Below are 14,941 nucleotides of genomic sequence, written 5' to 3'. Positions count from 1 at the left end.
TGTCTAAAATGGCAAGAAATGCTGTCTCATGTCTATTCTGACCTTAGTTCTCCAAAATAATGTTTACCTGAAATATACAAAAACCAAAACTGAGATTTCTGCTGGATATATTTCATATAGCTGGTATTTAAAAAACAAACAAAAAAAACAGGAATAAATCCCAATTTCTAGTAAGTAGATATAAGCACTTATTGTATCCTGTTAATTCTACCTAAAACTCCCATGTTGTTTTTAAATTGGTATTTATTTAAATATACTAATAGAGACTATTTTTTTTTAAGAATGAATTTCCATATGAACCTGGATGTGGAAGAAAATGAGAAGGATAGGGTTAGAAAAGTAGGACTCTAGAAAAAGATTTTAACATCATATAAGTGCAATTTTGTTTCCTTAAAACAATTCATTTTTTTTAATAGAAATATTAGCACATAAAATAATAGTGCGTGAAAATATTTAATTCTTCTATGTTGTTGGGTCATTCTATCAAGAATACTTTCCAGTACTCAGCTAAGCTAACCTGTGTAAGTGTTGCAAGTGGCATATTCCACAGCTGCACCTGTGGGTCATAATGCTATTTAATGTTGGTGTTTTGCATGAGGTAGAAATGAAATTCTTAGTTTCATAAAGTATTTTCTTACTTTTTGAAAAAAGTATACTTTTCAAAGCAAACTTAATATTTTCATCTCTACTAGGTTAACAATTTATGTAGGAAACAGTCTACCTTAAATGGATATTTGAGAGCAGTAGGAACTGTTTGTCTGTGCTCAGAAAGTAAAACCAAAGAGTTGGCTATTAATTGAAAGTTTGAGTTTACTTGTTCCATTTGCCAGTGGAACTGTTAGCTCTGTTTTTGCTCTAACAAACATTTCTGTCACTTACTGGATGTGCTTTTTTTTAAACTATCTCATTTTCTCACTCAGTGCTGCTCACCTGTTTGGCCGCCTGGCCTTGTTACTTAGTTCTTCTTCAGCTTCCAGTCCAGTAACTGTTGGAGAAATAATGTTTGCTGTTAGTTACCTCTGTCTGTTTCGCCCCAGCTGTATTTTTTCCTGTTGATGTAGTTAATTCTCTCTCTTGCTTTCTTTTCCTCCTCTCTGACTAGACAGCTTACTTTGCTAACCTCCAGCTTTGCCTTGACATACTGTGCACTTTCCTCTCCTGTTTTCACACTATGCAGCATGACTGCTAACGTTCATAGCAGTGACTGTTCCAGGATATTAATTCTCCCTTCCAAGATGTGTTGTCTTCCTCTGTATTAAACAGTATTAGTATTTCAAAAGAATCCTTTTCAGAAAAACCTATTTTTTCTGCAAACATTGATACACTTGTCCAATTGTTTTCCTTTTGCATTTTATTATTGCGTTTTCCATGAAAATTGGTCTTGACTCTTCACCCGTAGCTCCAATTTTCTCTGCTAAAGATGCAGAAGGTTTTCAACTACTGTCCTTCTCTGTACCTTCCTCAGATTTCACTTAATCTTGTCTTCTAAGCTCTCTTGCTTTTTTTCTTACTTATCCCACTCTCCTCTGTCTCTCCTCCTTAGAGTAGTAGCACATTTTAGTTTGCAATCACCTTGTGAAAGTAAGTTATTGCCCTGCTTGCTTTTGCTTGTTTCTTAAGTCATTGTTATGTACTTCAGCTTGATTTTTTGCTTTTCAGTTCCTTCTAGACATTCCTGTGTGGATGCACCTTGTGCAAAATTTCAGCTCTTCTTTCTGGAATCATACTAACTTAACCAACTCTCAGAGCCACTTCCTCCTCATTTAACCTTCTTTGTCTTTCATAGTAAACTAGGTATGGGGTTTTTTTCCCTTTAAATCTTTCCTTCTGCTGACATCTGTGACTGTCTCTCAGGGGCAGCTTTTTCTTGCATAGATGGAAAGTAAAAGAACCACAAAAGCCCTGGTTTAACAAGTGATCAGACAAAATGAGATGGCTTTCAAATGACCTTTTAAATTGTTCACCTTTTGGTAAACAAGCCTTGTTTTGTCAAACAATTTTAGCTAACAACACTTGCATGTCAGTTGGCCTTGTATTTACTCTCCAGATTTTTAAGCAAAAGGGGTTAAAAGATCAGTATGAAAAACCTCTGATCTTAAAAACACAGGAAGGTTTAATTGTAGAAAATCTATACATGTTTTGGATCCTCCCATGCATGTTACAAAGCCGGTGGAGCTATTTCAGGATCATTTCAGCCTGCTGCTGGCAACAAAGTCTTCAGCAAATGAGTATTTTTAGAAGTACTGGCATATATGTATTCATTAGTAAAATATTGCAGGTGGTTTATCTGAAGGTTGAAACTTTGCTTGGAACATAGTCCCTCTTGGCATATGTGCCTACTCACATCTCGGCAGATATTTGAAACAAAAAGTAACTATCTTGGATATAGAACAACGGCTTCAGATTAGAATGTGGATGGGGGTTAACAGTAACAGATTCTAATGTGAAGACCAAATTAAAATGTTTCTGTGATGTGTTTCATCTGATTGTGGGATATAAGTTCCTCATGCTCTGCATTGTTCAGTGGAGGTAGTGAAGAAGCTCGGGGTGAGGAAGAGTCTATCCTCTTGTTCACAGTAGTTGAAGCTTCACACTTTCTCTGGATCTGAGGTGTGATCAGACTTTGTCCTGAAGGCTATGGAAATTCAGTTTATTTCAAGGTCACCAGAGTAGGTCACTTTTTTTAATGCATGATCCACTTGGCCTTGAGAGGGCATGTGATTAAGCAACTTTTTTGGGGGTGTTACTTTCAAGTGTGGAACAAGAGAAAGGCTGAAGGATTGTTAGTGCAGCAGAAACTAACTGATCCTCCGTCTTGCAATATTGAATTACTTATATTGAGTGAGTGCTAACTCAGTCTGATTGGCAGGCTGGCGTGGTGCTCTCCAGCTAGGAAAGCTAGGGTCACCTAGGTTTTTTTGGGTGTTTCTTGCAGTAAGAGAGATTTGATACCTAGCTCTGGGGCTTCTGGACTATGATAAATTACGAGCTTATCCATCCATGTTGCATTTTATCTTGAGTCCCATCTTGGGAGAAGCTGTTCAGTGTCAGCTCTTATTTTGTTTGTCTAAAACTGTTTTTTTTTTCCCTCGTCTTTTTCTGCAAGATAGGGGTACCCTGCTGTAGGTTTCCATCTTTCTGTCCTTGTAGTCAGGGAACTGTGTAACTTTATAAACTGTTTGCCATTTTCATTCTTTGAGATCTAAAGAATGTAAACCCATTAAAAAGGAAGCCTCATTTTCTTTTCTCCCAAGACAGTTAGGCAGACTTCTTTACCTGCGTTCTCTGCCATCAAGACCAGCTTCAACATCTTTCTTTTCCTTGAGGCTATACTCATAAATCCCTTTCTCCTTTCAGAAGGAGGGAAAAAGTGCAGTAAGGGAATTGTTAAACTTCTCATTAAAGGCAAATTACTGTATGTGGCGAAGGGTATCCGATTCTTCCCTGTGTTCCCTGTCACATAACCAGGCCTATGTGACAGAACAGTGCAGTGTCTTCTGAGATGTTTTCCTGAACTGTTTTATTTATTTTCTGAGTTGCCAGTAATATATATCATACGCTACAAAAACATGGGAGAGGGTTTTGCTTTAGCAAGGAAAGGGTGTCTTTTGTAACTTGTTTGTGTGTATGTACTACTTCTACCTAATGCTGTAGGGCAGAACTGAATTATCAGGATAACTTTGGGTAGATGCTACTTATTACTGACTAAAACATTTCTTTCCTACATCAAAGTGTCTCCTGTCTATGGTGTAATATGTCACTGTTGCAATATGTTTATCCATGTCAAAGTATTGCATTACAACACAAACAGAGGCATTCTGATCTATAAAAAATATTTTTATCAGTAGTAACTAGCAGCTGCCTTTCTTCTATTTTTAAATAATCAAATAAAATATTTCAGCTGTGTTAGATCATATGCTATGCACATGTGCTACTGATAGGTCATGAAACTGAATTGAAATTAAATTGACTAGAGAAATCATGTCCCTTTGAAATATTTATTTTAAATTTACTGTTACAGAAGGTAACAAATATTTGGGGTTTATTCTAAATCGGAATCGAAACAAACTTCATAATGTGCAAATCCCCAACTAACAATAAAATCTGAGGTTTTCAGAAAGTATCAATGTGACAGGTCTTCAAGTATGAATATTTGGAGACAACACAGGTACAAGAATTTCAGAAGCAGGCTTTATTAAAACTAATGGATGTTTTACTGTAGAAGGATACATAAAATATATGTTAATTATGTCATTTCAGTAGAAAGTACATACTCTATGACTATATAAGTATTTGTTATTCTGAGATTGTTGGAGACTTTGAATATAAATATACAGCAGTTCGGCAGTGGAAACAGCATCTGTGGGGAAACTTTTTAATCTAAATTTTCAATACTTAATATGAAGGACACCCATATATTTGCACAGCAGGAAACTGAGGTTACTGGGGTTACTACTTTTTAACTGTCGTAAAGACTGTATCAGGTCATATGAAAACTAAGTAAAATTTAATATGTCCTGTTTACCTTTAACTTAACTGTATTGTTTATGAGGTTTGACAGCAGTGTTTGAAGATTGTATGCAGTTTAGACAATATTATAATACCTATAGATACATACAATACATATAATACATATAGAATGGAACTTTTTGTCTTCAGTTAACTTCAGTGTATGCCAACGGATTTTGTTCAGCTCTAATTGTTCATAAGCTATTCATAAGCAAAGCAGTAGGTTTGCGATATGACCTGAGGAAAGTGAAGGTGAACAGGTTGTATTTGTATTTGCAGTCAGCAGCTGAACACAAAGGTCGTGCAAATAGAAAAAATGTTGTCATCTCAGTCCTAGAAATGGTGCTCCCCAGTCAGAGCTTTTTGCAACACTGTCATTAGAAAAAGTGCATTGTGACAGCATTTCTGAGGATCTCAGTGCTCATCAGACACCTTTCTGTAAATGCACATGAAAACCAGCATGAGCAGACAGATGTGTCTGCACATCTCTGTGTGCTAAATTAGGCCACTCAAGCTAATCCTTTTACAGGAAATGTATTCTGTTTTCTATCAATTTGAAACGGCTTATTTAAGAAAATCCTCTTTAGTTTTTGGGGGGTTTTTGTTTGTTTGGGTTTTTGGTGGTGTATGTTTTTTGTTTTTTCTTGATTCAGTACAAAATGGCCATTAAATAGTTCGTATTTCTTAAATTAAGTGCTTTCTTCTGTGATCACATAGTATGATCATACTTACTAATTTGCTGCGGGCACCCAGCTTGTCCTTGTCTTTGACCTGCTGAATCTCGTTTGGACAAGATTGGTGGGGGATTTGTGTTTGCTTTGTTTAGTTTAAGGAGTGGTGGTAGCAGATATCAAGTTTTCTTTCTCCTTATTTCCAGGGTTTTTTTTTCTTTTTTTTTTTTTTTTTTCCATGTATTTATATACTTCTTCCTTCTCACTTCTCTACTGTTTGAGGGTTTGTGTGTTTTAGAACGGATTGCTAATGAAAGGCTCTATCATATTGGGTTGGTTTATTCCCCCCAAACTGGCCAATAAGAATACCACTTTTGAATAAAGATTAAGAACTATCTGTAGTATGGAAATATGTGTACATATGGTTGTCTACCCCTTACAAGTAAAGCCAATTTTCTTTTCATGTTCATCACGTGTTGCATTTAAAGTACTAATGTTTTGGAAATGTAACTGTTTTCAAGCTGGAAATGTTTGCACTACTGAAATATATGCAAGAACTTTGTATTTTATTGGAGCAATGTAATTATGAAGAGTGCATTTCATAGTGTATTTGTTGTTACGTTTTATCGGTTATTTTCTCTACTGATGGCATATATTTGTTTAGTCACTGATAGGAAGAAGTATCAGCAAGCTTTATTACTATCAGCTGTTATTCTAGCTGATGATTATACACTTTAGTTCGCATTGTCGCAATATGTGCTTGCACAGTAAAAATATGTATGTGTAAACACAGTAATAGTGCTTTGTATTTCCTTTCTGGCAAACAATAGTATGTTTGTTCTGCTGAGTATGGTAAGGTATTTAAGTCCCAAGTAGGTGTTTAAATTATGGATATGATCATATAGCAGATAGACTTAAAAATAAGCAGGGAGGGAGGGAACTAACAAGGTTCTTCAGGGAGTTACCTTTTATTTCTATAATTCTTTATGCAGACACTTGCTTACACAGTTCTTGCTTTTCAAATGTTTTGAGAAGTATGGGTATTTATGTTGAGTTAATGTAGCATCACTTTCAGCTGTCTATTTTTGAAAGGATAGGAGAGAGAATGGTCTGAGGTCTAGTCATGTAAAAGTGGTTAAAATTTGTGTATACACATATCCATGCATATACACACACATGCTTCATGCTTCTGAATCTTGTGCCATTTGTGAATCATGGAGCCAAGACTCATGGTTTGGGGTATGGGTTTATGTGTGGGGAGCTGTTAGGTTGTGCTGTGAACTAGACCCCCAAATACATATGGGTCAAAATAATCATCTTGTTTCAGATATTTGAGGGAATATTGGTCTTCCTTGGATACTTGCACATTTTTGGTTGTCTGGTCTTTGCACTACCCCACTTGCTACCTATCCATCCAAATAACTGTCGCTGTTTTGTAATGCATTTTGTTGGCACCAATTTTGAAATAATTAGCTAGATAAGAATGATAAGATATTATTACTAGGGAAGAATAGCAGATCTAGTCCTGTTAGCAGTTTCATTTGACCTTGCCACTGGAGTCTGTAGTCATAACTTGTAATTGATACCAACAATGATCTTAAGGAATATGTGAGAGGAAGTTCTCATTCCAACTATGTTCAGGACATTTTCTAGCAAATCTCATGCCAAATACCAGTTGCTGAATTGGTGAGTGGTTTGTCTTTGAGAAAGGCATGAGGTATAACAGTGCAAGAAGTTTTACTCAATATATAACCAAGGAACATTGTTTCTTGGAATGTTGATTGTGACATGAAAATGATGAGAATAGGTAACTGTAATCTTAAAAATCCTTCACTGAGTGTTCATGTCCAGGAGCTGATTAGGGTTTCACAAGTTTGATTTCAACAAACTGTAGAGCATTTGAGAAAATTAATAAAAAGAGAAAATTAATTGAGAAATCTCTGAAAGCAAAAGCACTAGTTATAGATATAACTGATTAATCACTGGTGTTTGTTTCAGACATGGGAAAATAATGGTAATACCAGCATACATATAGAAAGATGAAATCAAAGATAGGTTTTATATTTAGGTGTAAACAGATTGTGCACATAAGGGTCAAGATCTGCTAAAAATAGTGGATTTTAAAGTAGCGACTAGGGGGACCACTATAGACAAGCCCAGCTCTAGATATTGTTAAGAAACTGAATAGTGGTAGAAGTGTGCTGATATCCAGGTTTGTTGTTTCTGGAATAACATTCTTTCTCAGAAGTGTTCATGGAACTTGAAATTATCTAAGCAATTAGAAGAAATCAGGTTATCTATTTGTAAAAGATGTAATAAAGAGATTCTTATGTGGAAAGGGTGTACGTCCTAAAGTTATTGGAAAGCTTTCAGAATTGTTTCAAAATCATTACTTTCTTCTGCAATGAATGAGGTGAAGTTAAATTCCATTTAACATCATTGTATTTCCAGTATAATACAGAGAAGAAGATGCACATGTTTGACATGTGCTCTAGGAAGTAGAACTGGGCTCTCAGCCATGGCAAGCATGATGTTGGACATGCAGCAGAGCACTTAGGCAGCCCAGTGAGAAAAGTCTCTCCAAATGCTGCTACGAGAGAGAATTTAAGGAATTTAATGACATGAGATATGCAAAAGAGCAGCTTGGTCTATACAAGAATCGTTAAGCTCTTATTTATATTCTGAAACGTTTAAAGATCACGAATTATAGAACTGGATTAATTATTTTTTTTAATTGGGAATTGAGAAGACATAAAGTAAGGTAGTGATTGTTATTGCAGCCCAACTGCAGTAATATCAGTGTGTCTTGTCAAAGCACATAATTGAAAATATAGTCAGTAGTTAGTTATGAAACCAAGATAACAAACTGAAAATGGCAGATGTACACTGAATACAAGTACTGGGATGTTGTTACTGGAAGAGTTCCTATTTATGACTTCAGTGAAGTGCTGGAGTCCGTAACTTCCGTGCTCTCTCTGTGTTTCTGCTTATTGTGTCTTAAGGTTCTTAAAAAGCAGAAATTTTATGCAGAGATTCCATTTTAAAACTGTAATTAGAAATATGTGCTTATATAGACTTTGTAAAGGTCCAGGTAACATACATGCGCTTTTCTTAAAATTGTTTTCTGATAATAATTACTGGTTTTAGCCCAAATATGTCCTTGAAAGTTCATATTCTTAATTATATTTCACAGTTTTACATTGCAACTCTAAATTAATAAATTCATAATTTCCTTTTTGTGCTCTCTTGTTGTTCCTTAGATAATTATGCACTTCTGTAATCTGCATATGGCCTCTTTTTCAATGGAAGAATTTGCTTCAAACACCAAGATATTAAAATGTAGCTAATATGAAAGGCTATATAATTATTGGTAACTAAATGTCATATGATTGGTGCATTACCAGTCTGTTTTGAATGCTTTTAATGCAGGTGTGTTTTGAAAGCATTCCGTTAATTTGTTTCTATGTAATTGCATTGGGGAACCTCTGAAGATGCACAGAATTATCCCACACTGTTGCTTAGCTCAGTGTGGCAACATGTCCTTCTGCTTGTGCTGCTCTGTATTTTCTGCTCCTCTTAAAAGAGAGCTGACAAGAACTGTTTAAAAATAGCAGGCCAAGGGCAGGTGACAAAATGTCACATAAGCAGCACCTGGTCCAGTGACAGCCTGGAGGGAGATGAAAAAAACAAACCCAGATGTCACAGATATGATTCTATTTCTGAAGCTGGTCAAACAGCAGAATTTCAGCTTCAGCAAAGGAAAACAGAAGAGCCCATCCAAGCATTAGGCATTCAAATTTTGCTCTATTTTTTTTTATAGCAGTTCCTTTTTTCCTTTTACAAGTATTAGTTACAAGTATAGATTATTATATATACACCTTTTCTCTGTACAAGTAATACCTGTAACCTTATGTTTTTTAATATGCTATTAAGGAAAAGGGAATTAATGTCCATCTGGCAAGATTTTGGAGATATTTTAGCATAAGCTTATATAAACTGAAATGATAGCAGCTTTAATGTTTCTGCCAGATTAATGTGAAAACGTGTATAGGAGAATTTTGCCTATCATTAGGAAATCTGAAGTAATTAATGAAGATGTCTTTAAAAAGCTTTGCTCAAGGAACTGGAAAGTAAAAATCCAGGTTTTATTTACCTTGTTCTGCCCCCACTTCTTTCTGAAGGTGCTGTTTGCTTCATAGTCTTACTGTGGTGGCACTTTTTTCTAAAAGAATGAGAAAACTATAATGTGAAGAAAATGCATATGTTTTTCTTAAACTGCTTGTGACTTAGTTCCACAATTGTACTGAAACTTCATGTTGAATCTGTTCAGAAAGAATATTAACTGCAGCACAGCAGTCTCTGTGACTGGAAATAGAAGGCTTTAACTTATTGATAGGAACTAATTTGAGAAGATTGGCTTTAGTTCTGCTTTCCAGAAGCTTTTTTGCTAAAACAGGGTTTTGCAGAAGTACAGGAACTTAACTTACATATTGGTTCTTCAGTATAGTTTGGGGGTCTTGACCTCCTATATTTGAGTGCCAATGTAAACTGCCTTCTTCCTTAGATCCGAAACTTAGCCGCAAATCTAGAGATACAGACAGCATATGAAATGGCTTACAACATTTGTAAGTAACTTAAGTTACTTACTTTACTTAATTGAAATCATTTTTATGTGGCTATAATGATCCTTGTGTATCTTTTTTGAAACAAGGACTAACACCAGTTAAAGATTTCAGATTGGTTTGTGGGGGGGTGAGGGTGTTATGAGTCCTGTTATGAAGTTTCTTTAGGTAAAGTTTTTAATAGTTCAGCTCAGCTAAATACTATCTAAAACCAATCTGAACAGTTAATATAGTTGTCTCATTTCTTGGCTTGATGGTAAAAGTAGATTTCTGGGGACTGTCTTCTTTGAATCAAAGTAACCATGTGTGAATTTGTTCCTACTTCTAGTTCCCGAAGTCATCAGAGATCTTGTTAAGCCATCTTTTCCATTGTTAGATCTCACTTGAGAAAATAAGTGCTATTTTGCATCTCTCCAGCTTCCTGGAAACTGGCACAGGCAGAATTTATTTGGATGTCATGGTGGACCTTCTGTATATGATAGTCCCATATTATGGGTCAAGAATCAGTATTTTTCAAAGTACATGTGAATGTAGTCTGTGACAATGGTCCCTCCAACCCAGTGTCTTACCTCAAACAGTAAGCCATAGCGCATTCTTAGGGAAATAATACAAAACCAGTGTAAGCACTCTGTCTCAATCGATCCATTAACTTGGGAGCTCCTAGTATCACAGGTAGTATGGAAAACAGTGATTTATTTTTACCAATTAAGTGGATGTTTTAAAATACTGTATTTTGTTATTTGAAGCGTACTATAAATGGCATAACTGCAGCAAGGCTGAACTTTGAGGCCTTGTTTTGAAAGGGTAAGCGTAATGCTTTCCTAATACAAAGCAAAGGGTTGTATTAAATAATAATTTTCATAGTTCATTTTGTGATTTTCAATATCTTAAGTACATAATAATAAAGGTACTGCAATGTTAAATATTGTAAATGTGTATTTTTTGGAAAGTTGTCTTCAGTAGATGGAAGATTGAGCTATCCTGACTGTTCATCCCCTTTAGCAATTTTTTTGTATTGCTGGATTTCCATTTTGAAAGAAAAACATTGAAAATACCTTTTATTTACATTGCAGGGCGTATGGGAATAAACTTCCATCATCCAGGAACAGACAATATCATGGCTCTTAATAGTAAGTAGTTAATATCTAATGACTAATATTAATAACTGATGACTAATATTGTAATGTTGAATATTATTTTAGACTTATTATGTAGCCATGCAGCCAACATAAATATGTAGTAATATTTGCATAGAAGTTTATGTACGCTCTCAAAATTATTTTCATAAATCAAAATCTCTGATTGTATTCGTCACATTTGTAATTCTTTATATCAACTTTATAATAGTTTTGCATTCCACTGGAAGCTTCATAATGCCTGCTATAGATAACATTGCAAAGCAGTCTCTGTTCTCTCTTTTGTGGGCATGCATGTATGTTAAATCTGTAACTTTGATTTTTTTATATCTCTCCAGAGGTATTTCTTCTTGATGGGATGAGTTGTTGCAAGTTTTGCATACAATTACACTGACTGATGGAGTTTACTTTGTTGGTTTCCCTAAAACTTTATGTAGACATCACTGGGCAGAATGTGTAGACATCTAAGTAACGAGAAATTAAGTGTGGGGCTGAATTTCACTGAAAGATTATTGGTTTTGTTTGTGTTGGAAAATAAATGAAAAATCTAGCCATGAATATGCAGATTCAGAAAACCTGACAGAATGGTTCTGAAAGGTCTAGAGACAGCCTTGTAGCATGTAGAGGGCAGGGGTGGGTGTTAGGCATCACCAGCATAATGTAGAAGTGAACTCTGCAAATCAAAGCATAGTTTTTGTCCATCTAATCCTAAAAAATGCGAACTATTTTGAAATGTCTGGTTTTGCTTGCAGTGTTGTATTAGAGGTGATAGGATTAATTGTCTAACCTCAATTTTTTGCCTTTGCACCGTCTATATAAATTATACTGCCTGTAGTTGAAAACTACATTCCTTTGTGTAGTACCAAACAGAATTAAAAGATAATTTATAAATATGAAGAACTGAAACCTTGTAATAGGCAGGATGCAAGGGTTTTAACATTTGGCTTTAGATGCCCCCTTTTGGAACCCATGAGACTTTGCTTGTGCTCTTTTTCTTAGTTATACACTTAATGAGGAGATATTTTGCAGAGTATGTTGTGACAGTAAAGCGTATATACCCCATTTTCTTATTGGGTACATGAGATTATGGGAAATATGTAATCAACTGGGAGAAGTGTTCCTTTCAGTTAAAGACTTTATGTGTTCATGTGAGCGTGCGTGTGTGTAAATAAGATCTACACAGTACAGTCTCTTGCTGTTTGACATGAATTCTGTTCTCTGAATGTATTTATTGTTCTAAACTGGGGAGCTCAATAAGCTGATTGTAATAGTAATATGATTGTGAAGGTGGGAGATTATGATTGAATTTTGAGTTATTTTTAAAAATTGACAGTTACTGTGGAAGATACAGGAATACTTCTTACAAAGTCTTACCAAGATATTTGAAAGACAAAAAGTGATCCAAAAAGCAATGCTACGTATGTATATCGCACGATATCAAATCAGAGTTGCTTCATGTTGGGGCAACTCACTTTTGTCCTAAATAGAGGAATATATTCTATTCTGATTGCTGTCGTTGCTAGATAAACCTAAGGAAAAAAAAAAAAGTTGCCTTTTTAATGGAAATAAAATCCCAGAAGATATTTCTTCCTAATTCCTTTAAAATTTTTGCACAGTTATGTAATCCAGTTGTTAAGAAAAAATAATGATTCTTTGCACTTATAGTCCTGGTCATGACTAAAGTACTAGCATAGCTTTATGAGGGGCATAAGCAGAATATAGTACTTATTTTTCTTTTGAATGAAATTCAGCATAAACCAAAAGCCTTAGATAAGTTCCCATGTATTTTCCCTTTCTTGCATCTCTTATTCCCCCCATGCTTACTAGATGAAGCCACACCATTTTTGGCCATTACTAAGAGCCCAGAAGCTAGAATTATTATACTGTGAAACCTGTTAGATTTTGCTCTTAAATCTTTGAAGATTTGAGAGTTAAAGCAAGTATTCAAGTACATAAGCTTAAAAATTACTTTCTGTGATTTAAATCCTCTTTTGTATACCTAAAAGTGAGGAATTTAGAACTACATAATTCCTGTGTGATCCATTGAGATTACTTTAAAATGCATATTATCATGAGCCTCTTCTTGCCATTAATGGCATTATGCTTGTGTGCATATGCAAACTGTTGCACATGTGTATAAGCATGTTTCTGTTATAGAGGCATTTGAAGTTCTCTGTCAGAATTAGGCATTCTACTGAGGAATGCAATATTAAAATACTCAGAGAGATCTGAGCATAATCCTAAAGAGCATTTAAGCAGAAGGAAGATGCAAATACTTAGATTTGAAACACTGTGCAAAGGACAAAATCTATAGCTTTTATCTGTATTACCTCTAATAGAAATTTCTCTAATTGAAATAGCATGTTCTGTCAACATCAGTTTTAACTTTTTAATAATGCTGTTCATACTGAGCTAAACAGTAGAAGAATTTTATAATTTTTTATCTACAGCACCTTACTAAATACAACCAAGACTGTAATTTCTAGGGAAATGTGGCATAAATTGAACTATTGATTTTGTTTATGCAAATTCAGGTCTGAACTTAAAGAGAAGCCAGCTTATTGATGATGCTTTTAGTAGAGGTTTGCAGTACAAATTAGAAGTTATATTCACAATACTAAGCAAAACCTGAAAATAAAATAATTTGCTTGCCAAAATTAATGCAAAGGTGTCCATCGTTTTGTCTTACTAGTATTGACTTGTATTTGCAGTCATATATTCTTACAGCTGTTGCTTCTGTTTGAGGAACACTGGATGCTGTCTTGAGTTAATATGTGTTCCTTTTTAATTAGCTATATGAAGAGGATGAAATGATCAGAATGAAGACAGTGACATATGTGCTAGGTTGTGGGTTATTGTTAATGCTTCTTGTGAACTCCAGAAAATCAATTATAAACTTCAGTGGGAGAGAATTATAGCAGGTGAAAAAATAGGGAATAAACCAGGGTGTGTGATCTAAGAAAGTGCTGAACCGTAGTGCTGGGATTGTAAAACAAACTTGTGAAAAAAATATTTTAGTCTAAAGGTAGTTAAACCAACAAATGAGGAAAAAAAAAACCCTTTGTGAAATGCTGGAGTTTTGTTTTTCCTAAAGCTTCTCTGTATCGTGACTTTGCACTGCTGTTTGGCTTCAAATGTTCCATCTACTTCCAATGCTCATTCTTTTCTCACATGAAAATGGTGTCATCTGTGAGGTCTGGTACTATTTGCGCACCATCTGTCTTTTCGTTAGTATCATAGAATAGTTAGGGTTGGAAAGGACCTTAAGATCATGTAGTTCCACCCCCCCTGCCATGGGCAGGGACACCTCACACTAAACTGTCACCCAAGGCTCTGTCAAACCTGGCCTTGAACACTACCAGGGATGGAGCGTTCACAACTTCCTTGGGCAACCCATTCCAGTGCCTCACCACCCTTACAGTAAAGAATTTCCTCCTTATGTCCAATCTAAACTTCCCCTGTTTAAGTTTTAACCCATTACCCCTTGTCCTATCACTACAGTCCCTAATGAAGAGTCCTTCCCCAGCATCCTTATAGCCCCCCTTCAGATACTGGAAGGCTGCTATGAGGTCTCCACGCAGCCTTCTCTTCTCCAGGCTGAACAGCCCCAACTTCCTCAGCCTGTCTTCATACGGGAGGTGCTCCAGTCCCCTGATCATCCTCATGGCCCTCCTCTGGACTTGTTCCAACAGTTCCATGTCCTTTTGATGTTGAGGACACCAGAACTGCACACAATACTCCAAGTGAGGTCTCGCGAGAGCAGATGGGTAGGATGACCTCCTTCAACCTGCTGGTCACGTTCCTTTTGATTCAGTTCTGTTTGTTCTGGGTAAAATAATTTGAAAAATACATTAAGACAAGGGTTTGGGGCGCCTTGTTAGATGTTTGTGTAGACATTTTGGTTTTGTTTTAGTAATAGAGTTAATAATTATGCGGGGAAGTCATTATGCCATGATGGAAAAGGCAGTTGCAGCCAAACAATTTAATTTTTTATTTTCATGCT

General features: G+C 35.6%; 1 protein-coding gene across 12 annotated transcripts in view; it reads left to right on the top strand.

Annotated features, from left to right (window-relative positions):
• Nucleotides 1-14,941, top strand: part of CPEB3 (cytoplasmic polyadenylation element binding protein 3) — a 93,185-nt gene that overhangs the window by 33,385 nt on the left and 44,859 nt on the right. For all 12 annotated transcript variants that reach the window (XM_061459141.1, XM_061459142.1, XM_061459140.1 and 9 more), the window contains one exon: nucleotides 10,876-10,932. In XM_061459141.1, coding sequence (XP_061315125.1) covers nucleotides 10,876-10,932 — 57 coding nt within the window. The remainder of the gene's footprint in view (nucleotides 1-10,875; nucleotides 10,933-14,941) is intronic.

This window comes from Pezoporus flaviventris, unplaced genomic scaffold, assembly GCF_033815535.1.
Source record: "Pezoporus flaviventris isolate CSIRO_AGI_PZ_B2104156 unplaced genomic scaffold, CSIRO_AGI_Pfla_v1 ptg000029l, whole genome shotgun sequence".
In the NCBI taxonomy this organism is placed as follows: domain Eukaryota; kingdom Metazoa; phylum Chordata; class Aves; order Psittaciformes; family Psittacidae; genus Pezoporus; species Pezoporus flaviventris.
This window is presented reverse-complemented; position numbering and strand designations above follow the sequence as displayed.